General features: G+C 38.0%; 1 protein-coding gene across 3 annotated transcripts; it reads left to right on the forward strand.

Moving 5' to 3' along the window:
• The first annotated feature begins 1,917 nt into the window (after positions 1-1,917).
• On the forward strand, positions 1,918-11,878 carry GPRC5D (G protein-coupled receptor class C group 5 member D). 3 transcript variants are annotated; one of them, XM_027856456.1, is made up of 4 exons: positions 1,918-2,033; positions 3,279-4,204; positions 9,679-9,746; positions 11,582-11,878. In XM_027856456.1, exons 2-4 carry the CDS (start codon positions 3,325-3,327, stop codon positions 11,651-11,653), a joined length of 1,020 nt encoding a protein of 339 aa, XP_027712257.1. In that variant the 5' UTR covers positions 1,918-2,033; positions 3,279-3,324; the 3' UTR covers positions 11,654-11,878. The 3 variants fall into 3 exon arrangements, with proteins under 3 accessions (XP_027712257.1, XP_027712256.1, XP_027712258.1); XM_027856455.1 differs by lacking the exon at positions 1,918-2,033 and adding an exon at positions 2,061-2,244; XM_027856457.1 differs by lacking the exons at positions 1,918-2,033; positions 9,679-9,746 and adding an exon at positions 2,061-2,244 and having other exon boundaries at positions 11,582-11,669.
• The last annotated feature ends 12,935 nt before the right edge of the window (positions 11,879-24,813 follow it).

Raw genomic sequence — 24,813 nt, forward strand, 5'->3', positions numbered from 1 at the left:
ACTGCCATTTGGAAGATTGTACTCATTCTACTTAGCCCCATAGGGACAACAATGGGTGAAAATCGCAAAAACTACCAAATGACACTACCTTTCTTCCATCACCACCGCTACCACTACCACCACCCCAAAAACAAAACAACAACAACAACAACAAAAACCTTTCAACAGTTAGACCTATCTACGAGTAAAATGAGTTGCCTCAAAGGTACTAGGTTTCTTCTCACTAAAGGTCTTCAATCAAAGTAAGATTTTGTCTAAAAAAAATAAAACGTTTGCAACATTCCTCTAATCTACTAGACTAGCAACATTGTAAAGGGGGGAAGGAAATTAGTTTAATCTGCCATGTCTTCATCTTCATGAAGTCATGCTAGCTCTTAGTGATTGCCACTTCCCTTTCTAGATGGCCACTAACCATCCATTTAATATTACATCCTACTTGTATATGTTTCAAATCCTGCTAGTGGACTTCATGCTTAGTGATGGCAAATACCATCCCTTCTGTAAATGTTATTTCTTACATTCTGTATACAATAGGGATTTAGTAATTATTTGTTGAAATAAATTAAATCAAATCAAAGATTCTTGTCCTTGAGGAACTTACAACCCTGTTAAGAAGACAAAACTAACCAGAGAACGTTGAACAAGAGAAAATAATATAATAGTGTTACATTATGTAATGTACATTATATATGTTATAGGAGTTCAGAGGAAAGAGAGTTCAATGAGGGTTAGGGTAATCATAGAGGTTTCATTAAGCAAGTGGGTCAGGATCTGGATCTTAGAGTATGAGCAGAATTCAAAGGGGTAAGAGAGAAGCATTCTAGTTTGGGGGGACAACATAATGAAGGCACGTAGGTAGGGATGAATAGATCTGTTTTGGGAACTGCACAAGTACTCCACTCTCATAGAGAAGTTACATATTAGGAAGTAGTAGAAAATAAGATTTGATAAAGAAAGTGGGCTCACATTACTGAGAGCCTTGGAAGCCATACAAAAGAGCTTCAATCTTCTGCTTTTGCGTTTGGGCATTGTGCTTTTCCATTAAAATAAAAGAGTAAATAGATAGAAGGGTACCCTAGAAAAAGGTAATACATTAAGCCATTATCAGCCATTTAGTCGTGAATCATTTTAAGTTTATTTAACAGCTCCCTGATGAAATAAGAAACAGGAGAATATAGAGACAGTGAGTCTATATTGTTTTCCCATAATGAGCCCTAGAATCCAGGGGCAATGGGAAGCAGGGAGGAGATGGGGGAAGGAATAGGCATTTATTTAGTGCCTACTATGTGCCAGGCTCTGTGAGAACTTTACAAATATCATCTCACTTAATCCTCACAACAGCCCTGGGAGATAGGTGCAGTTATTAAACTCATTTTGTAGTTGATGCTACTGAGGCAAACAGAGGTTAAGTGACATGCCCAGGATCACACAGCTAGTAAGCATCTGAGGCCAGATTTGAACTCAGTCTTCCTGACTTCAGACTCAGTGCTCTATCCACTCCACCACCTAGCTACTCGATGTGCTTCAGGGTGGGAGGGGGATTGGGAATAGAAACGGGGTACTCCAAAAGAAGGAACAGGGTCAGTAAGAGGACAAAGACAATGCTTTCACAATTTTGCCCAGGGCTAGCCTGGTTCATGTTTATAATCCTTCCTCTATCTCGGGATTCTGACAGTCCTAATAAAATTCTCATTAGCACATATTAGGCCTTTATTCAATACCTGGATATACTGTGTTACCCCTGAATCATAAGCAAGATGTAGGGAATTGATTGGGACTCCCTCTGCTATGATTTCAGACAAAGGGTAAGGGAAATGTCCTCATTCTAGGTTCACTGATATCATTCTAGAATCTACTGGAATCATGAGAATTGGGAATCCCATAGATTCCCTTGCACTCTTTTTCCATAGGTCTTTCAAAATTGATCTGAAACCATTATATTTGATTCTCTCCAGAACTTGGACAAGACCCTCTGATCTGCAAGGGAACAATAAGGACTTCCCTAGAGAACGGTTGCTGTGGAACTGGAATAGGTGTGTCCTCTGTGTGTGTGTGTATGTGTGTGTGTGTGTGAGTGTGTGTGTGTTTTATAGCTGCTCGAGAAACTTGGGTGACAGCCTTCTCTTTACCCGCCCATTCGGGGAGAGATTAAAGCCACTGAGATTGGTTGTCCCATTCTTACTTATTGAAAACTACATCTTCACTGCCACTGAAGCCTCGGGTTACAGACAGGACACAGGAAAGGTAAGTTCAAAGTATGACTTATAAATCTAGATGCCCTGAGTTCTGCTGGCTTGGGGTGGGGGGAGAATAGGTAAAAATATGGTAGGGGGGCATATATATACACAAACATATCTGTGTATGTGTATATGTATAGATATATACACACATATATATGTATACATAATATATAGCAGCTCTCAGTAGAAAAATATTATCCTCCCTAAATGAACATGGAATTTTTTTCAGATTGGTCTTGATACTCAGTCATAGCTCAGACTCCCTAAAAGCAGGTACCAAACTGAGCATACAGTAGACATTTAACAAATATAAATTGAATTGTACTGAGATGAACAATTATTGATAGATTTTGGAAAAAACTTCTCTTACAAATCATGTATGTGTGATAACCAGAAACTTCAAGCAGTATTGAAAATATTCCTGTGATCTCAAATTAATGTCAGGAAAGATGGATCAGGAGCAAGATATAACAGGAAAACCGCTCCAGGTACAAAGATTCTCCTTCCTATTTCATGAAAAACTCAAGGTTTTATGGAACATTCAATATGACAAGTTCAATGAAAAGCATGACATGGATATGATCCAGTTAACCTGGAGCCCCATCAATGAAATCTTTTTTGGTTTCCCATTTGAAAGGGACAGATTCTTGCTATTTGGGGGGCATTTTTCTCTTTCCAGTCTTTACCATCACATTTAAATGAGTTTTGTAATATTACGTGCTATTATATTTGACTGTCTGTAGGTGAGATGTCTGCTCTTTGGTCCAGAGCATGCTTATACCTTTTGGAGTCTGGTTGCTTTTTTGCGTATTTGTTTTCCCAGCAGAAGAAAAAATTAAGCTAAGTCGGTATAAATACTTTTCAATCTTGGTTCTCTCACTGATGATTTTAAAAGTTTTCACATCTTAGCTCCCACATTGTTGTTGTTGTTTTAATTTGTTAATAGAAACCCATGACTAACTAACTAGCAGCCATTCTTTGGGGGTGAAGAGCAACTCTATATCTCCCTCAAGTTTGACTGTCACTATGTTTCTGCAGGATTCTCTGAGAAGAATATTCTATTTGGTGCCACTCAGGTGTCACCATGTCTTCGGACTGCTTTGAGACCACCAATGACTACTATCTCCTCTGTAACACCGAAGAAGCATGGGGCATTGTTCTAGAGTCACTGGCAGCCATAGGGATTGTGGTAACAATTCTGCTCCTCCTGTCACTTCTCTTGCTCATGCACAGAGTTCAAGATTGCAATCGATGGAGTATCCTTCCCACCCAGTTTGTCTTCCTCCTGGGTGTGCTGGGTCTCTTCAGTCTCACCTTTGCCTTCATCATCAGACTCAATCTACAGACTGGCCCTGTGCGCTACTTTCTCTTCGGTGTCCTCTTTGCTCTCTGTTACTCCTGCCTCCTGGCCCATGCTTCTAATCTGGTGAAGCTTGTCCGGGGGAGAGGCTGTTTCTCATGGCCAACATTACTGGGCATTGCTATTGGTGTCAGTCTGTTACAGATCATCATTGCCATCGAGTACGTCACCCTCGTGATGAACCGAGGTCCAATGTTTATATATATGACCCCAAATCAACTCAACGTAGACTTTGTTGTGCTTTTGACCTATGTTCTTTTCCTGATGGCCCTAACCTTCTTTGTATCCAAGACCATCTTCTGTGGCCCCTGTGAAGCTTGGAGGTGTCATGGTACATATATATTCATCACTATGGTCTTCTCAATTATTATCTGGGTAGTATGGATTACCATGCTCTTAAGAGGTAACCCCCAACTACAACAGCAGCCCAGATGGGATGATCCTGTCATCTGTATTGCCCTGGTCACCAATGCCTGGGTCTTCTTGCTGACATACATCGTCCCTGAGTTCTATGATCTCTACCGTTCATGTCAGCAGGATAGGGTCTTCCAAGCTCCAACCTTCCAGCAGAGCTTCAAACTGGAGACCCAAGATGTTTCTCGAGGTAAATAACATATAGACCTTTGTACAGTGGGGAGAGGGGAAGGTGGTAGAGTGTAACAAGCTGGTTGATTTTAAGAAACAGGCAGACTTGAGGTGAGTTTTAGGAGAAAAAGTGATTCAGCAGTGCAGGCATAGAAATGGAGATGCTTGGGATTATTTAATAAATGTAAACCAAAAAAAATAAATTCTTTCAAAATATAAAATATCATATGGAAGAACCAAAAAGGAAATGAATCATTGATGCCAAATGAGGACAGTTTGATTTTGAGTGTATGTGGATAGTTATTTAAAGCAGATAGTCTTACCAGATGTCAAATCAAGATTGAACTGTGCAACTGTTGTGATGTAGAATGGTAAGCCAGCTGCTTTGGCTATTAAATGCAAACATCAACCTAGAAATAACTCAAAGTGAATTGACCCAAATAAAACATATTACACCTATGTTGGTTGTGAGTTTTACACAACTAGTTTTAAATATACCTTTATTAAAGTCACAAGATCCAGAGGCTTCTATAGATCTGATCTTTTGAAATGGAGTTTGTGAGAAAGCAATTGACATTTCAAACCCTGTAAATTTTTCCTAAGAGGAAAGAAGAAATTTTAAACCAGAGTCCCCGCATAAAAATTCTAATAAGTGAGTAAGTTAACCCAGTAAGGTTACTGGGGAAAAAAATAATTTGTTTGGGTCACATTTTCTTTCTATTCCAGAGGATGTTACTGTCCTTTGATTTAAGACCAAGTTCCCGGTTTGCCTTTTTCTGAGAGACAAGTCCAGAAATGTGGTACAGTGGAAAGAATACTGACTCTGAAGTCTAAGGGCCTGAGTTCAAATCCCACCCCCTATGTTTTTCTGCCTATTGCACCTTAGACAAATCACATAACCCACTTGAGCCTCAGAATTTTTACCTTTAAAGTTAAGGTTATTGGACTGGATGATTTTTGAAAGAACTTGGACCCACTAGCAAGACTGCTTAAGATATTCCAGTTCATAGAAATCCTGAAGCCCTGCAGCTTCTTTGGGAATTTGGGGGCTGATTATGTATAGTATAAAGTGCTACCACTTAGCCCCAACTTTCATTTCTCAATGAGAAATTCATTTTTACAGGTAAGTTTATAGAATGTAAGCCTCCAAGACATGTAATTTAATTACTTAATATCTTGTACAGCTCAAGGTATACTCATCACACTCAAACAATGACTGATAAAATCTTCCCTTGAACACATGGAGGCACCAATTTGTGAAATTGTAGGTGATGCTTCCTAAAAATTGTTTTAAATCCATGGCTAATTATAAATATAACTTCAAAATAAGCTCTATTCATACTTGTCTATTAATTAGTATCAAGTCGATTTAATAAGCCTCCAACATTATTACTATACATTACTCATTTATAGTGTAACTACAGTAAAACAAACTAGAAAAAGAGCTTTGCTATGTCCAAGTACAACAGCAACAAAACAAATCTGAAGTTCATGATGGATAAGCTGATGATGAGAATGCAGCATAGCATTGACTTGTTTGCTTTTGCTTTCTTAAAAAGCAAACACTTGAATGGGAATGTAGCACATGATAACAGATGATTCTCCCATTGTGTCAATCCCACACAAGACTACCCTGTCTAGTTTTAGGATCTACTAATGAGACATATGGGAAACTTGGAGAGAGTTTAAAGGAAATCATAAAGATGAATAAGGGGTTGGAACAGGAAACCTGTGAAGAATGGTTAAGGCAATAAATCTTGGAATGGGAATCTTGAGCAACACAGGCTGCTTTCAAAGGAAGTCTGCTTCTCAAAATCTTTCATTTCTAAATTAAGATTTTATTATGTTTAAGATAGACAGACAGACAGACAGAGAATTTACTAAGTATTCAATATGTTCTAGGAACCAAGTTAAATGCTAGGGCTAACTATAAATAAAACAATCTCTCCCCTTAAGGAGCTTGTAGTCTAATGAGGGAAGACCACAACATAAAAGAAGTGCCGGAAAGATAGTGGGGATGGGGAAGGGAAGGAGGAATGCCAAAAACTGTAAGAAGTGGTCTGGCAGCCTGGTTCCTAGCTAGAGAAGGCAAAAGGCTTTCCTATCAGGCCAGGGGAGTCAGGAATGGTTTCCGAGTTTCTGGATAGATTGAGACAGTCTGAGTCCATGGTGGAGATACTGCAGGAAGTGTCATGGTGTCCTGGTTCCAGAACATACTCTAGTAGTTTAGAAGTCAGATAAACTGAGATTTAAATTGTTCATACAAAGCACAAACCCCTTTGGATAACATAATGAACAATCTCGTGATTCCCAAAACAATTTTCTTCACAGCTAGGTGAAAACCATCTGACACATTACCACACAGCCGTGTTTGTTCTTGTAACCCTCAAAATAGATTTCTCCCTCAGAAAGATACCTTCTCCTGTTGTGTATTCTTTCTTCTCTCTGGATTTTTGTGACACTGCTTTCTCTCTTGATTCTCCTCTTACCTGTCGTACCGTAGCTTCTCAATTTCCTTTGCTACACCTTCATCCGTGTCAAGCCCCCTAACAGTGGGCATCCTCCAGAGCTCAGTCTTGTTCTTTTCTATCTCCTTTGATGATATCATCAGCTCCCATGGGTTGAAATAAGATCTTTTTGCAGATGATTCCCATATGTATCTATCCAGCCCTACACTATCTTCTGAGCCTCAATCCTACATCTCCAACTGCATTTTGGACATTTCAAACCAGATATCCTATAGTCTCCTCAAACTCAACATGTCCAATATAGAAATTAGCTACCCCACCTCCCCTGGTCTGCCTTTCTTCAAATCTTTCCTCTCCACCATCCCACCAGATTCACAGGCTCACAACCTCAGCGTACTCAATTACTCACTGTCACTCATCCCACATAGCAAATCTGTTGACAAATATTGCCATTTCTTCCTTTTCAACATCTCTCCTATGGGTCCCCCTTCTCTCCACTCACAAAGCCATCATCGTAGTTGAGGCCTTATCACCTCTCACTTGAACTATTACAATAGCCTTCTAATGGGTCTCCCTACCTTGAATCTTCCCACTCCAATCCAATTAAACTCCACACAATTGCCAAAATGATTTTTCTATCTAGAGGTCTGACCATGTTACCCAACCTGCTCAGTAAAGTCCAGTGGTTCCCTACAACCTCCAGGATTCCAATTAAAGTCCTCTGACATTTAAAACTCTTCACAGCCCTACTCCTTCCTACATTTCCACTCTCTTCACACTCTACCCCCCATCCATGCACTTTATGGTCCAGCCACACCAACCTACTTGCTGTCCCATCTCTGTGTCTTTGCATTGGTCGTCCCCCAGGCTTATAATGTCTCTCCACATCTCTACCTCTTGACATCCCAGGTTTATATCAAGACTTAGCTCAAAGCTCATCTTTTCTTGAAGCCTTTGCCCTGACCCAGACACTTTGGTTTTCCCTTTTGAAGTTACTTTCCTTCTATCCTGGATGTATCTTATATATACTTATTCATTTACCTTCCGTCTTTTCCATTACTCTTTGAAGGCAAGGATTTGCCTTTCTTTTGATTTAGCACAGTGCCTGGCACATAGTAAGTGCTGAATAAACATTGTTGATTGACTGATTATCTCTTTGCATGAACCATTATTAATAGGAAGGCTATTTATTAGGACCTTGTAAAATTATTTTTCAAATAATTCAACTTGACATTCAGTCAAGTAACTTTATTAATTTAGTAATGCTAGCATCTATATAGTACTTTAAGGTTTGCAAAACACTTTGCGTGGTTTATCCTATTTGATCTTCACAAAACCTCTTTGAAGTAGTTTCTATTATTATATCCTCATTTTACAGATAAGGTAACTGAGGCTAAGATAAGTGAAATGACTTTCTGCATGATTAGGATGGATTAAGAGCTTTGGGTTTATGAAACAACACAGTAAAAATGCAGGGAGAGGATTGAAGATAAAGCAGGGAAGGGAAGAACTAAAGGAATGAGACATCAGGAAGTTTTGTACCTTTTCTACTAGGGTTAGGTGGAGTCTGACAGTGTAGGATGACTTCTTGTATTTCTTATAATAAACATTTGTTAAATTGAATTGAGTATGAGTTCAAACACCATGAAATGAATCAATATTCATTCATTCAGCATTCAGTAAATATTTATTAAGGGCATTGCAAGGCACTGCTCTAAGTTCTAGGGAAGATCTGTACAAAAATAAGTGAAATCCTTGTTCTCAAGGTGCTTAACATTCCATGCAGTAAATAAGACTAAAGCTTGAACAAGATGAATACATAAAATACATAAAAGGTGTACAAAAATGTTTCATACCAGGATGTAGTTATGGTCTTCACTTAATTTTGAAAGTAGGAAAGTCTCAACTTTTTATAAAGTGGAGCAAAGCTATGATCAGAGTTGAAAGAACAGGGCGGCATGATTCATGGTCTAATCTGATGAAATCTGGTCCTAAATGAAAACTTATTCCCGTGAGACAGTTCCCTCATTGTGAGTCACATATTCAACTTATTTCCTGGGGTTTCAGGGCAAGAATCTGGTACATTATATCATATCTGATAATAGTAAAACTAGTTGCCAAACTCCCCATTGTTGGCAGGAAGGAGTGAACTATATTATCTTTTTCATTTTTTATCTTAATTTTTTAACTTTTTTTATCAGATTTTGAGCTCCAAATTTTCTCTCTTCCTCTCCTCCCTCCCTTCCTTCCCTCCTCCCTAAGACAGTAAGCAATTTGATATAGGTTATGTATGAGTAAACCATATTACCAAAGGGTCATACATCTCAGGTTGGAAGAAACCTCAGAGATCATCTAGTCTAAGTCCACTATTTTACAGATGAGGAAACTGAGACCCAGAGATGTTAAGTGACTTGCCCAAAATCATGCAGAGAGAAATCATTAGAAGAAGAACTTGAATCCAAGTTATCTGACTCCAGGGTCAGTGCTTTTGACCACCTGTTACACGGGTCAGAACCTTTCTTCTTAAGAGAATATTTTGCCAAAGGGACCAAAAAAACTGCCAGTGACCTAACTTTAGCAGCGTTTCTCATTGTTTATTTACAATTTGCCTAGTCGACCACAATAGTTCTCTTGCCTGTATACCAAACTAACTCAATTAAATAAATATTTATAAGTACCTACCAATTCCCCAGGCACCATACTGGACACTGAGAATACAAAACAAACAAACAAAAAAATCCCTAATCTGAAGGCCTTTATGTTCTCCTGGTTGTATGTTGCATCACTGGATGCCCTTATCCTAAATACGAAGTAATAAACCACAAGTATCCTTGCAAATAAGCACATGACATTTCACTTTTTAAAAACTAACTTCTCTTCTTCCCAAGATAAGTATTCATATCTAAAGCACTCTCTTGGCTTGAAGGCTAGAAGAGGCTATTTGTGGATTACTGGGTCTCCTTGTAGTTTAAATATGATATTTTTAGAGTGACTGATGCTAACCCAGTGCCTCTTTGGCTTTCAGCCCGAGACAGTGATGGAGCTGAGGAAGATATAGCACTAACATCATGTGGTACCCCTATTCAACTACAGGTAAATGTGCTCTCCTAATTTCACTAAGAGAAGAGAACTGTTAATTATCAAATGGAGCCTTTACATTTCATATTTGATGTGCTCTACTTATGCAAGAGAGATAAAGGCCACAAGCAGATGAAGAGAAGGCAGAGTCAGACTTTAGGCTTTGTAGATTCAGGGCAATTCCTAGCGGCTACAGAAAGAATAAATCACACATTGTGCACGGTCTTCTTTCCCTTCTCCCAACATTTCTAAGTAGGGAAAATCAAGTTAAATTGTAATTAAACAAAGCTTTGAAGGAGAAAATAAGTTATTAAATGTTGTTAGGGGGAAAGGGATAGTCTCACCCTTTTGCCTTGGTAATGGAGGAAAATTAGTGTTTTATTGAATGTCCATGTTGTTACTGAGTCCTTTCAATATCTGACTCTTTGTGATTCCATTTGGAGTTTTAGCAAAGATACTGGAGTGTTTTTTTCCATTTCCTTCTCCAGTTCATTTTATAGATGAGGAAACTGAGGTAAAAAGGGTTAAGTGACTTGCCAAAGGTCATACAGATAGTGTCTGAGGCCAGATTTAAACTCATGAAGATGAGTTTTCATGACTCCAAGACCAGTACTCTATCTACTGTGCTACCCAGCTGCCCATGTTGAATACACACACACAAACACACACACACACACCCCTACCTAAAAACATGCACATATATGCATACATGCATATACCTCAAGGGATTTATGGTCTTAATTTGATTCTGAAAGTCTCATTTTTTAATAAATTGAAAAACAACAATCAGAAATGAAAGAACTAAAAACTTCTTAGCATCATTTGACTGGAGCCCAGTACTTCTCTCCCACCAGTTGTCTCCTTAAGTCATTGTCCGTCATCTAGCAACCTGTCCTTCCCTCCTTCCAAGACACTGTACTGAAACAATCCTATTAATTTGCTATATATTAGCAAATTTCACTTCAGATAAGGACAGGAGACATAAATGTAATAATAATAACAATAATTATTATTAATAACAATAACAAACTTACATTTATGTAGCAATTTAAGGTTTGCAAAGTGATTTACAAATATTATCTCACTTGATCCTCATAAAAGTATTGAGAGGTAGATTTGTATTATCCCCATTTTGCAGATGAGGAAACTGAGACTAGAGAGATTAAGTGACTTGCCCAGGATCATACAGCTAGTAAGTGTCTAAGGCTGGATTGGAACCTAGTTCTTCCTTACTACAGGTCCAGTGTTTTGTCTACTGTGCCACCTAGCTGCTTCAGGTAGGGAAAATTGGAGGTACCTACTGTCCACCAGAAGACAACCCAACTCCAAAAAGAAAAAAAAAGCCTATGAGGAATATTTCCAGTTGAGGAGATGGGGAGAGGGGGCAATGGAGAAAATCAAGAAGAAGATATAGTGAATTCCCCTTAACTAATAAAGGTGAACTTATCTTTCTGATATATCCATTGGGGACTGGCCTAATTTTACTTTAAAATGACTTTAGCAGCAGGGCTTTGACATTTCATTCCTTGAGAGATGCCCTATTAGTTTCTCACATAGAATAAAGAAAATTTGACTCTCATTCAATCTAATAATTTTTTGACCTAGTTTCCAATTCCATGAATTATCCATTGAAGAAACTTCCCAAAAGATCATTGTCGATAGTTGAGGCAACAGGGAGGAAAGCGAGTAAGGCACATTTGGGAGGGAAATTTGAATCTATCTCCTGCAAAAAAAAAAAAAAAAAAACAACAACAACATGGTAAGTGGAGGCAAAACTGAGAGTTATGTGCAGCATCCCATTCCCCTGTGTTCATCTCTGAAGGCTGATGGTGACATTTATTCCTTTGCAGACTGTTGATCCAGATCAAGAGTACTTCATTCCACGAGTCAAGGTCAACCTTCACCAGGATGCAGGATTATAAAGGCAACAAGAAGTAGCAATGAGAATTTGGAAAGAAAGACAGAACCTACCTAAGCATACAATTAATGGGTTGCAATACAGATGTCAGCATTATAATTGAATTTCTAGAAATCATCATGCAAACAAAGCACCTGCCTCTCCTTGCTTCTTTCCTGATCTATAAGGAGCCCTTCTAACAGCTCTTCATCCAAAAAACCATCTACTTTATTAAAGAAAATTACACTTTGTTGCCTGCTCTATCTTCACTGAGTGTCTCTTTCTTCATTTATTTCAACAAGAAATTCACCTTCCTTAGGAGCATTTCCTGGTGTTGCACTTGACATATGATTGGTAGAATTTAGAACAAGTAGTAAATAAACTTTCTTATTTTACAGATGAGTAAATCAAAGCCTGGACAGGTAAAGTGACTTGACCATATGATCAATAAGTAGCAGAGTCAGAAACCAAACCCAGTTCCTCTGACTTCAAATATAATTCTCTTTCCATTTTGTGAGGTTGCTTTGTATTGGTGGACTCAACAGACCCTTGTCTAAGAGAATTTTCATTCTCTTTATATGGCGGAAAAGGAGGGTCAGATTGCACTAGAGAATTACCTCCTGTCTGCTTTTAACACTATGACCCCTATTTGAAGGAATCATAATTTGTGCTTAAATTTTTAGTGGTCTTTTTATCATTTCATTAGAACTTGGTAACCCAAATTACATTGGCATGAATCTTTAGAGATTCTCCCATAGTGTGACTGGCCAGTACAGCAGCAGACCTAGAATAAGGTCAGTGATTTGTCCAATGAATCAGTAACACCAAAAGCAGAAGCAAGCCAATTTATACTTATAAAGAACTTTTAATAGTGAATATGAAAAGCCTTCTTGGCTTGGTTTTTCTAACGCACATATGCCTTTGAACTAATTATCATGCCTCCATGAAGTTCAACATGTGTCTTGGAGATTTACTGATTTTGTTGAAAATGGCATTTATTTCCTTATTTTTTTCATATTTTCAAAATCCATTTTACTCTGGAACAAAATAATTAATAAAAATAATAATATATCACATTCCTATAGTGCTCTAAGGTTTGCAAAGTGTTTTATATATACTATTTCATAATGCTAAATGTAGCAGTGAACACTAAGGATCAAATGAGATAATTTACCAGATAATTTAATAAATTTAAATTTATTGAGCACTTCCTTAGTGAAAACTCCTTGAAAAAGAAGACAGATATCTATAGATAAAGTGTTATTACTGTTATGACCAACTTAAACTGCAGCACAGATTACTTGGTTGGGTAAAGAATCTCTGGGCAGAACTTTTGTTCATTTTGATTCAACAAATGTCACTGACCACCATATTGTTTTGCTGTGCCAGGCCCTTTGCTAAGTCCTGGAGGGAATATTTTGTGCATAACCTCAGTTGATTCATGATCTCATCGTTCTGGGTACTCTTTCCAATGATGTAGTTCACAACTTGTCCAGGAGTTCTCATCCTGTAGGAGCTTGGACACTTGTTCTCCTACAAATTCTTCTTGATGAGGCAGAGGGGTAAGGAAAGAAAGGTCAGCCCAACATGCTAGAAGATTTCCTCAAAATCTCTTGACATTAAGTCAACACAGCTGTCCATCAGGTACCGATCTCTTGGTATGTGACCAACCACCTCTTTTTCTTGTTAAGTTTTTAATCGATAATATCTTTTAGGCTACTTTTTTTATATAATTTATCAGTAATATGCTGCAGACTATTTATACTAGTTATACCCTATATGTTTCTTCATTGACATATGGGTGACCTGCAGCTTTAACTATTTGCACACTAATATTTCATATTCCACATTCATAGAGTACCACCAAAAGATTTGGGGAGTTTCTTTGAGGGGGGAGAGGGAGATTTGGTGATTCCCACAGTATAAGGAATTCTCAGTATATAACCTCCCTCCATAATTGCAGGACAGAAATTTCTCTATGACCACAAGTGTTAGAGAGTTGCCTGGGGCATTGAAAGGTTAAAGGACTTGCCCGTGGCCTCGTTACTAGTATGTATAATATATGAGGCACAAATTGGACCCAAGTATTCCTGATTTCAAGATTATTCTCTATCCACAATGCCAAGTTGTATCTATATCAGAAGAATATCAGTTTATAAAAATGGTGGACCTTTGTTGCAGGAAGATTCTTAAAATTCCTAAAGGCACAATTCAGTTTTCCAAATGCAATCACCTCACTGTTCTCCTCCTATTGAATTCTGGCTACAGTCCACTCTAGTATCTTTGCCAGGAAAACCCCAAATAGGGTCACAAAGAGTCGCACGTGACTGAGCAACAACAACAACAATTCATTTCCTAGCCAATTTCAATCAATCAACAAGTATTTATTAAGTATCTACTATATCCCAGGCACCATAAAATGTGTGTCTGTATGGATGTGTGTCTATGTATATGTATGGAGACAAGGAGAGAAGAAGGGGAGGGGGCTTGAGGAGAAAAAGGAAGAATTGGAACTGTTGTGGAAGATAAAACAGAGAATGAATTAAAGAGGCATACAGTGAGGGCCCAGTTGTGATTAGATAACAAAAAATTCGTAGTGGGCCCAGTTAGCAAAGTTGTGTTACTTCCTCTACTTTCATTCAGCAGAACATGAGTAGTGGACATTATCTTATTATACAGAATTGGGATTTAGCAAAACAAGAATGAGGAAAGAATAATGGGGCAAGGATTTCTGAGAGCAGAGAACAGTAGAGTATTGTTTGTTAGTATAGGTTAACTGTAGTTTTGAGATTGGGGAGTAAGGCCAGAGCATGGTCGAAGCTCTGGGAAAGTATGAAAGGATAGATATATTGGAGGTCTATAGTCATATAGACCTGCTAGGTGCTTTACAAATGTTATTTCATTTGGGGGCAGCTAGGTGGTGTAGTGGATAGAGAACTGGCCCTAGAGTCAGGAGGACCTGAGTTCAAATCCAGCTCCAGACACATGATACTCACTAGTTGTGTGACCCAGGGCAAGTCACTTAACCCCAATTGCCTTGCCCAAAAAAAAAAAATGTCATCTCATTTGATCCTCACAACAACCCTAGGAGGTGGGTGCTATTATAATCCTTATTTTTAAAGGAGGAAACTGAGGCAAACAGGGGTTAAGTGACTTGCCCAAGATCACATAGCGAGTAAAAGTCTGAGGCCAGATTGAATTGAGGTCTTCTGAACACTGACGAACACAACGAATAGAATACTCCTTATGCATTGTCATCTTAGGATGCTTTAGTGCAGGTGGTTTCACACTGGGGTCTCACCTTACAGTTTCATAGAGTTGTCTTGAAAATAACAAAACTATCTCTATAAAAATTGTATAACTTCCACTGTGAGTGAGGTTTTTTGTTTTGTTTTGTTTTATTATACCATATGAACCTTAACTTTTCCCTAATTCAGATGGGTATTTGTTCTCCCTAATAATGTGTAGGAAAAGGTCTATCTCTAATTCCAAAAAGTTTTCTTCTCAGTTAAAAAAAAAATAACTATGAAGACAAGGTCTTTTATGGCCAACATGTACATGGACTTCAAGAATGAAGACAGAAAATGGGCAGAAAATGCTGTCACTGGGGCTGAACAAGTGCTTTGTCCCTGTCCTAACTTATTCACAGCAGGTTTCTGGTCAGGGGCAAAATTTGAGTTACAAAGTTCATAGAATATTCTTGCCAGCAGGACCCTCAGAGTTGATTTACTTTGACTCCTTCATTGCCTGTAAGGGCAGAAGAGAGGCAATATGGGTTATTGGATAGACTGTGGGTTCAGATCCTACTTTTGATACATCCTAACTGTGGGAAAATGGACAAGTCACTTAACTTCACAGTTCTTCAAGTGACTCTTCAGACTGTAAGTTACAAAGTTGTCCTCCAGCTTCTGATGAAGAAGTTTCCATTTCAGAGATTACTTGCATTGATGAAGTCAGAGATTAGAATAAAAAAGAAAAAAGAAAAAAGAAAAAAAGAAAAGGAAATGATGCACATGGAAAGTTCAAACTATTTAATTCTATGTCCAATTCTATGCTCTCCGTAGTGATGACATTCTTCAAATCACATATTTCAAAAGGAATAATTCATGAGAGTATAGTAGCAAAAAAGGCAAAATCTAGAAAAGTAATCTATAAATACTACTCCCCACATGGAGTTGGTTGCCAAGTTTTCTGCATCCTCCTTCCAAAATCTCTCTGAATCCATCACTTTCTTTCTATTTTTGTTGCTACCTCTCTCATCATTTACATACTTGGACAATTGCCACCATGTTCTAACCATTTTCCTCACCTCTAGTCTCTACCGCTTCCAATCCACCCTTCACATCCTTGCCAAGATTAATTTTATGCAGAGATCTTACCTCGGTATTTCTCTGCTCAAGGTCCTTCAATGGTTCCTGGTTGACTGTGGGACAAGAGCTAAGCCCCAAAATCTAACATCAAAGCTACAACTAGGGATAAGCAAAGTAGGCTGCTGCCTAGGGTACAGAATGGTAGTGACAGCAGTGTATGCATGCAGCAAAGGACAATTTTTCAATATTACTTTTTTCCATCTATATGTATGTAAGCTCCTTGAGGGTAGCTACTATCTTTTGCCTCTTTTTGTATCCCTAGTACTTCACACAGTACCTGGCACATTTGTTGTTGTTCAGTCATTCAACTGAATCCAACTTTTCATGACACCATGAGCCATGCTGTCCGTGGGTTTTTGTTGTTGTTGTTGTTGTTGTTGGGTTGTTGTTTTGTTGTTTTTTTTTCTGGCAAAAATATTGGAGTGGTTTGCCATTTCCTTCTCCAGTAGATTAAGGCAAACAGAGGTTAAGTGACTTGCCCAGGGTCTCACAGTTCGTAAGTGTCTGACGCCAAATTTGAACCTGGCACATAATAAGCACCTACTAATTGTTTATTGATTGATATACCAAATATTCTTTTGGAATTATGTACCAAATATTCTATTATCTAGTCAAATAGAATTACTTCCATTTCCCATATATGTCCCACACTTTTCTGTCTTTGCCTCTGCCTTTGTTCATCCCATTCCCTATGCCTAGAATGTCCTCTCATCTCAAATCAAGGACCAAGGTGCCTTCAAGGACTTATTTGAAAGTTACTCTTTCTAAGAAGTCTTCTCTCACTTTCCCAATTTGTGGCATGAGAATAGAGTGATGGATTCATGAGTCAAGAAGATCTTGACTTTGACATTTACAAGTTATGTGACCAATGTAAATATAATATTAATGTGATATTATATTATTTATAAAGGATTTTTGTGAGGCTAGAATGGTATGTGAAGTTCTTTGAAAAGCTTAAAGCATTATATAAATGTCAGCTATGATCTTTTCTTCTTCAGAGCACACACAGCTCTTTATTTTGGTCACAATATGGCACGAGATTTTTTCACAAATGTGAACCTTTCTCATGTACTTGTCATGCTCTATTATGTAATATAGTTATTTGTTTAAATGTAGCATCGTTCTATCAGATTTGCAAGTTCCATGCAGATAGGCACTGAGTCTTCCTTAATTTTTTACTGTCCATCCCCCCAGACCTGGCACATTTTTTAAATATTTGTTGTCACTTAAATACTTGTTGAATTATATTAAAATACAAATTCCTTGAAGGGAGAACCCATTTAAAAAATTGTATCCCCTTTTATTTGTTAGAGCATAGATGAAAACCAATGCCAAATTAGAACAAAGAATAAAAAATGAAAAGATATGACATGAATTAAAACATCTCTACCCTGATATACTTAAACAAAATGACACAAATAATGGGAACTAGATGAAAGAACAGGCATCGAGAAAGGCTATCACCATTTTCAACAGAAATTTAACCAATGCAAATCCTGCAATGAAGAAGCCAAAGAGCCTAAAAATTATTTTAGTCAGCAAATACTTGATCCTCTTGCCAAGCAGAAAGATATGGTAGTCAACAGCAACATCCATTTAGAAATAAACTTGTTTGCAAGATAGCATGGTGGAGAATACTGGAAGATTATGAAAAGTGCTATCTTATTAAAGACTGGAAGTGATGGAGGTATAAACACATTTACAGAAATCTTGGAAAGATCTTCAATTAAGTTGGATCACCCAAAGATGAAGATAAAGCTGAAAGGAGGACAACAAACAGATGATAAATGCAAAAGATGTATGTGGATTTATACTCTTTTCCCCATAAGTGCCAATGGAAACACTACATTTAGACTTTAACATCATTTTGCTCAGGTGCCCACAAAGAAGAAGAAAGGGCAATAAAGAAAACAAAGATGAGAACAATAATTGGACTACTAGAACAAGACAGTTAGAAGAAGGTTAGTGCTGGAGGCAATGCAATGCAAAATTTGAAGGGCATTGGTAGAACTGACATAAATTCTATCAATTATCAAGGTATGTAAGAAAAGTGGCAGAAAAGGAGGAAATTAAATATTTGTGCAAAAATCTCGTGCCATATTGTGACCAAAATAAAAAGGTGATTAGGAAAATATCAGTAACTAATATCAATGTGCCTATTTTCCTCCATCTCTGCCAGATATTTATGACTAATATACCCACATATGGAGGGCATACTTGATGTATATGTGATAAGGAAAGATGCAAGCTTTCAAAAATATTAATCTACAACAAATCACACACTAAAAGGTAAAGCAGATACAATTTTCTCTTTTATTTGTTTGTTGACTATAAAAAACTTTTGATTCAGTAGAACAAAATTTATTTGTTAATAAATCATGCAACATCCCTTTACAAATTCAACATCAGAGACAACTTTGTTAGATGACTGATTATTTATGGAAAATGAGAGAACAGGAGCTTATATGCTTGGCAAAGGTGTTTCACATTTGTGAATGATGGTCCAGCCCACATCCAAATGCAAGAGGGATTCCCTGGAGCCAGTGAAGTCTACCAGATGTTTCTGTTTGCTGACTGCCTCAAGCCCTGGATGTGGTGGCTATGACTAAAGAGCTGTCAACCTGCCCCTATCAGGGAGACTTTCTAACTACTACATTGTAGCCAAGTACAGCTAGATGTCCAGCAGGTGTCACTGAAGATATGTGTCCAGAAGCAGGTAGTACAGAGCAATGCAGTATGTCACCCAGCAGCCACTAGCCACCAGTTAGTTACCATAGGATCAATTGAGGTAACACCCACCAGAAGACCATCTCAGACCAGCAGAGCAATAGCCAGCTAAGACAAGTGAGTGCAGCAGTGCCCAGAATGGCAAAACCACTAAGGACTAGAAGGACAGCTCACCCAGAAGAAAAGGTACATATAGCAGGGATCAGACCCAATGAAAACAGTGTGATGACATTACTAAGTGGTCTTGCAGCATCTGAAGCATGAGTTTTCCATGTGCCCTCACCAAGCACGTCCCCTATATTTGTGCCCTTCATTTATAATCCCTATGCATGCCCACTTTCCCTTCTGATGGTGTTTGTATTTAAGGGAGAGGGAACCCTGGGTTTGAAGGAGGGATTTCTGTTGCAACTTTTCTTACGACATATTTTTTCATTAAATATGTTGGCCTAATGGTGTTCCCTCCCTGACTAGAGAAAAAGAAAACACATGAGTGGGAACTTTACAAGGCCTATCCTATACCATCTTTTTGTACTATCTGAACATTATCACAATAGTTCGGGTTTTGCCTGATTTTTTTTCACTTTTCTTTAAACCGACTATTTCAACCAGTTGTTTTTGTAGAGTTAACAACCAGTTGATTCACTAAATATTCCTCTTTGCAAACAATGAATGCCTGTTTGGTATCATGCAGACACAGCCTAAGCCCCAGAAATAGACACCCCAATCATGATAGACACATACTAAGTCAGTCTATCTGACACAATTATCACCCTTTTCTCGAAACCACCTACATTTGAAACCTCAGCACTCTGATTCTTCCCTCTTCCTCCCTTCCCACATTTAATCAATTGCCAAGTCCTATCAATTCTCTCCATGTTATCTTGCTCGTCCACTGACACTGCTAACAACTTAGTTGAAGTCCTCACCCTCTGTCGCCTAGAGTCTAGACTAATGGTGTAGCTTCCTAAGTGGTCTTCCCTGCTTCCAATTTTTTATTTTCCAATTCATCATCATTTATTGTATTTGAATTCCCAACACTGAGAATACTGACACATACCAGGCACTTAATAAATACTTGTTGATTGGTTGCCATAGGATACAGTGATTTTCCCCTCCCTGGAAGTCTTTAAGCAAAGACTAGATGGATACTTTCTGAGATGCTGCATAGTAAGTTTTTTTCCCATGGCAACATAAGATAAGATAAACCAAGAAAAGATAAGATAAACCATGACATAAGCCAAGATAAGCTTCCTAGTACATAGATCTTGTCACAAAATCCCAGAATTTCATTTGGAAGGGTTCTTAGAGGTCATCTATTCCAAACTGTTGCTGAAAATAATTCCCCATATAGCAATTTCATAAGTATTCATTTAATCTTGACTTAAAGACTTTCAATGAGAGGGAAACTACTATCTCATAAGGCAAACAATCAATTAACAAGTTTTTATTAAGTGCCTAGTATGCTTCAACCAATGTTCTTAGTGCTGGGAATTGAAATACAATAAATGAAACCCTCCTCACAAAGTGCTTCCATTCCAAGGCAGCCTATTTCACATTCAGATAGCTCTGATCATAAGAAAGTCCTTCCTGACACCAGGCTTAAATTTTGCCTTTTCAGCTTCCATCCATTGTTCCTCATTTTGTTCTCTAGAATCAAGCAAAACAAACCTAATCTCTTTTTCACAAGACAGCCCTTCAAGGGCTTGAACACAGGTATCATGTTTCCTTTATGCCTTTTCTTCTCCAGGCTAAAAACATCCTGAGTTTATTCTACTGATCCTAGGAGCTCACTCACTCTTAAATGGGACTTATTTCGTTATGACAGGTTTCTCTCAATAAAATCTGCTTGTGATGCAACCTGTTCAGCTGCTATTTGGCATTTAGGACATCCCTACCAAGCCTAGCAAAGATAGAAGAAAACAGAAACCTGTAATCTCAAGTCAAAATTTTATCTAATTAGATCTTCCTTCCAAGGATCTCCTTTCCCTTGATCCCCAGATATTTGCAGTCCTTCTCTGTTTCTCCCTCTTAGAGATGTGATGCTCCCTGAGTACAAGCACTAAATTTTATTTATTTTGTAACTTTCCCTGGAGCTGCTTAATAAGTGCTTGTAGGCATTGATGCTGTTCAAACAATGAAGTGAGTAGGACTCCCTGTATAATGGTGAGATTAACCCCAAAGCCAACTCTTTCTGTGTGCATTTCTAAGGAGATACTCTCCCAAGTAAAAGAACCTAGGATGACCTGATCTTTTTCAAAACTCTGATTCTGTGCCTGAAGGTCATTGATGGAGACTGTTATTCTTTCCATGTTATTCCATGACTAAGATCACAGGCAAAGGGAAGTTGAGAACATTTTCTTCAAAAACAAAAGCCTATGATGAGAGCCCCTGGAGCAGTAAAGACTTAATACTAAGTCTAGCTTGCTAACCCTTTAGGATGTATGGGGTGTTCAAGAAGGACTGGCATCTATTGTGTGAGGCTTTGCTGAAACTTTTCAGGGCTGCTCATCCACATTTGGTGTCTACCTGACACTCAACTTTCATCTGTGGCTCTAGGAAGCTGTAGCCTATGCAATAGTCACTCTGGTAGATCATCTCTGGTAAAACTGTTTTGGCAGATGATTCAAACCAGGTTGAGGTTAACCAAAAGGCTTCAAACCCATTGGTGAGTTAGAGGGGTATTTACCCCAAGCATATGAAGACTTCCCCCAGCTATACATATGATATTCCTATTGATTTCTATGGGAGCTGTGTATATGATACACATATGATATTCCTTTTGATTTCTATGGGAGTTGTGTGTACAGAATTGAGATCAGAAGTTGGCTGTGTATGAATGTCCTTAGGAGAATGAGAATTTCTTTTTGTGCAACTTTTATCCAATAAGGTTGTTATTTGCAGCTAGTGAATGATTCTTCCTGCACCATTGTGTAAGGTAAACTGTTAATTTTTATAATACCAAAATAATGTCTGATAACAAATTTACAGCCAAGAAAAATTCAGCTATGCTTACTTAAAACCATTGGTTTTCCCATCAATAATTTCAGGTAGTTATTTAGCAATCTGATACAACACTGATCCTTCTATCCTTTCTGGTATTAATGCAGCTAATTTGATTAGGTGATGAATAGCTAAGTGTGCGCTTGTTGGTAGGAGTTGTGGGTAGGGGAAGGATCTTCACTGTTCTTCCCCCTTATGCAGCTCTCACCTCTGGGTAGCCGTATCTACTGTTACTCATATCTAAAACAGACTCTCTACACTATTAACCTATTAGCCTATTAACATTTTTCCCTTCTTTCAACACTCAGCTCAGATGTCATCTTCTCCATTGACACCTTCCCCAACCCCTCCAACTATCTGGAGGATAGATTGCCCTCCTACGCTCTATAGAGGAAGCAATTGCTATCTCCCTGGGAAAGGTCACGTCCCAGAACACATTGTCTAACCATGTCACATATGAACTAGTTCATATCTTTATGTATTTAGACAGAAACTGCACACATATACCTAAAATTTGTAAGAACTATTAGGTTTATGGTTGGAAATCAAACCAGATAAAGCTCTGGAAGACCTAATATGTACCATGAAACCAAATATGTAATTTACGTCTTTAAGATTTACAAAGTGTTTTACTCCACACCTAACCTCATTAGGACCTTCATAGTCATAACCAACTTCCTTTCCCTTGTCTTACTAACTTCTTCCTTTTGCTCATGCACTTTTCATCATCTTCATCTTCCAGTTCTCTTTTTACTCTCTTCCCTCCAATCCTTCTTCCCTCCTCCTCCCTCTTCTCCTTCAACTTAGTCCCTTCTCCTTCTGCTCCTTTTTCTTTTTCTTCTCCAGTCGTCCTCTTTGAATCTTTCAGGAAGCTAGATGGCACAATGAATAGAGCCCTGGAACTTGACCCAAGTTTGAAATTTCCCTTGCACACTTACTAGTTGTGTGACCCTGGGCAAGTCATTTAACCTCTATTTGCTTCAGTTTCCTTATCTGTAAAATGGGTCATTATAAAGATCAAATGGAATACTATTTGTAAAATACTTTGTAAACCTTAAATTCCTACATAAATACCAGGTATTATTAGTTTCCCTTCTTTTTTTAAGCCATCTTTGAATTCTTTTTTTTTCCTTAGAGGCCTTCTCATTCTTTGATTTCTTGACCTCTCCATAATTCCAAAACCCTATAAATCTCCTTCTCCACTGTTCTTTCCCCTCATTCTTCTTCTTCAAGTCCTTTTCCCATCCAACTATATTTCACTAAAAATAAGAAACATTATTTTCTAACCAATAGCAGTAGCCATTGGGAAATTCAGAATAATAAATCCATTCTGAGACCTGTCTCAGGCATTGAAAGACTCTCTGAAATTTGTTTTCTCTAATCTGAACTGACTCTGTTCATCCATTTACATTAAAGAAATCTCTGGAAAGTAATACATACTTCAAAATTCTTTTCTTTTTCAACATAATCTTTTGGAGGAAAGACCCACAGATGGCTGTTTGGTTTCCATAGTTGAATTTTGTTTTTATTTAATTTACCAAAGGAGAAATATTTTGTCAAGTTGGAAAAAAAAAGCTTTAGACAAATAACAGTTTAGATATGATGAAATATGTTCTGCCTGCAATGCAAGGATTGCTTTTCATTCTACCTTGCCTTTATGTAACTTTCATCATATTTACATGTACATGCTCTTCAAAATGAAAACAAGTTCTGCTATTTGGCCAGCCAAAAATAGTCGAAATTCTTTGAGGACAAGTTGAATTTGGAGATTCCAGAACTGGTAAGTAGGAAATCAGATAGTAGTTTCCAGAAATAAAGAATTAAGTACTAAAATGGCCCTCTTAAAGTTCTCCCATGACATCCTAATTACTAAATCTAATGGTTTTTTTCCATCCCTCACCTTCCCTGACCTTCCTGCAGTGCTTGATATGGTTGATCATCCACTCCTTCTGAATATTCTCTGTACCTTGGATCTCTGTGGAAACGTTGCCCCTGATTCTTCTTACCAGTCTGATAGCTCCATCTCTATCCATTCCACACCCTTTCATCATCATTCTCTGGCCTTTTCAGTGCAGATAGCCAATAAATAAATATTAAATACCTATTATGTACCAGGTCCTATGCTAAGTGCTGGGGATAGAAATAGGAAAAAAAAGATAGTCCCTGCCCCCAAAGAGCTTACAATATAATGGAGGAAAATAACACACAAAATGAAGTTGGGGGGGTGGCAGGTACCCAAAGAGATGAGAGGCTTAGGAGCCTTCTTTAAATGAAGGCTTTAGGAGGAACTCCTTGCTCCACAATCTAATCAGAAAAGAGTTTACTAAGAATACTGATGAGATATGAGTCCCAAAACTGATACAGTCTGGCAGGATGCTGAGTTTCCTAATTATGAGGCTCTTAGGGGCATTATTGAGTCCAAAGAAGTACAACTGGGTGGTAAGTGAAAACTTTTCCCTAGATACTTTTCTTTCTGTCCTCTGTGCTCTGTTTCTTAGGGACCTCACTCATTCTCATTGGTTTAATTAATAAATCTATCAAAATAACTCCAAAATTTAGCTATCCAGCCCTAATTTAGGTAGCACAGTGGATAGAATGCTAAACCTGGAGTGAGGAAGACCTGAGTTCAAATCCTCTCAGACCCTTACCAGCTGTGGGATCTTGGGCAAGTCACTAAATCCATTTGCCTCAGTTCCTCATGTATAAAATGGGGATAATAACAACAGCACCTACTTTACAAAGTTGTTACAAAGAGCAAATGAGACAAAAATTGTAAAGCACTTAGAACAGTGCTATATAGTAAGCACTATATAAATGTTCATTGTTATTATTATTATCATCCTCTCCTTTGAACTCCAGTTCCCTATCTCCAAAAACTCACAAGGATGTCCCACCAGCCTCTCAAATTTAACATGTTTAAATTAGAATTCAGTACCTTCCTCCACCCCAGACCTGCTCTTCCTGCTAATATCCCTATCTCTGTTGATGGTATCATGATCCTCCAAGTCACTCAAGTTCAAAGTCTTGGCTCTTCTCTCTACCTCACCTCCATGTTGGATTATTTAACAAATCCTGTTGATTCTACTTC

This window comes from Vombatus ursinus, unplaced genomic scaffold (genome assembly GCF_900497805.2).
Source record: "Vombatus ursinus unplaced genomic scaffold, bare-nosed wombat genome assembly UNPS02011431.1, whole genome shotgun sequence".
Classification (NCBI taxonomy): domain Eukaryota; kingdom Metazoa; phylum Chordata; class Mammalia; order Diprotodontia; family Vombatidae; genus Vombatus; species Vombatus ursinus.

Coding starts and splice junctions, on each gene's coding strand:
- GPRC5D (XM_027856456.1), top strand. CDS start 3,325: ATGTCTTCGGACTGCTTTGAGACCACCAATGACTACTATCTCCTCTGT. Junction 4,205..9,678: donor GACCCAAGATGTTTCTCGAG/GTAAATAACATA, acceptor TTTGGCTTTCAG/CCCGAGACAGTGATGGAGCT. Junction 9,747..11,581: donor GTACCCCTATTCAACTACAG/GTAAATGTGCTC, acceptor ATTCCTTTGCAG/ACTGTTGATCCAGATCAAGA.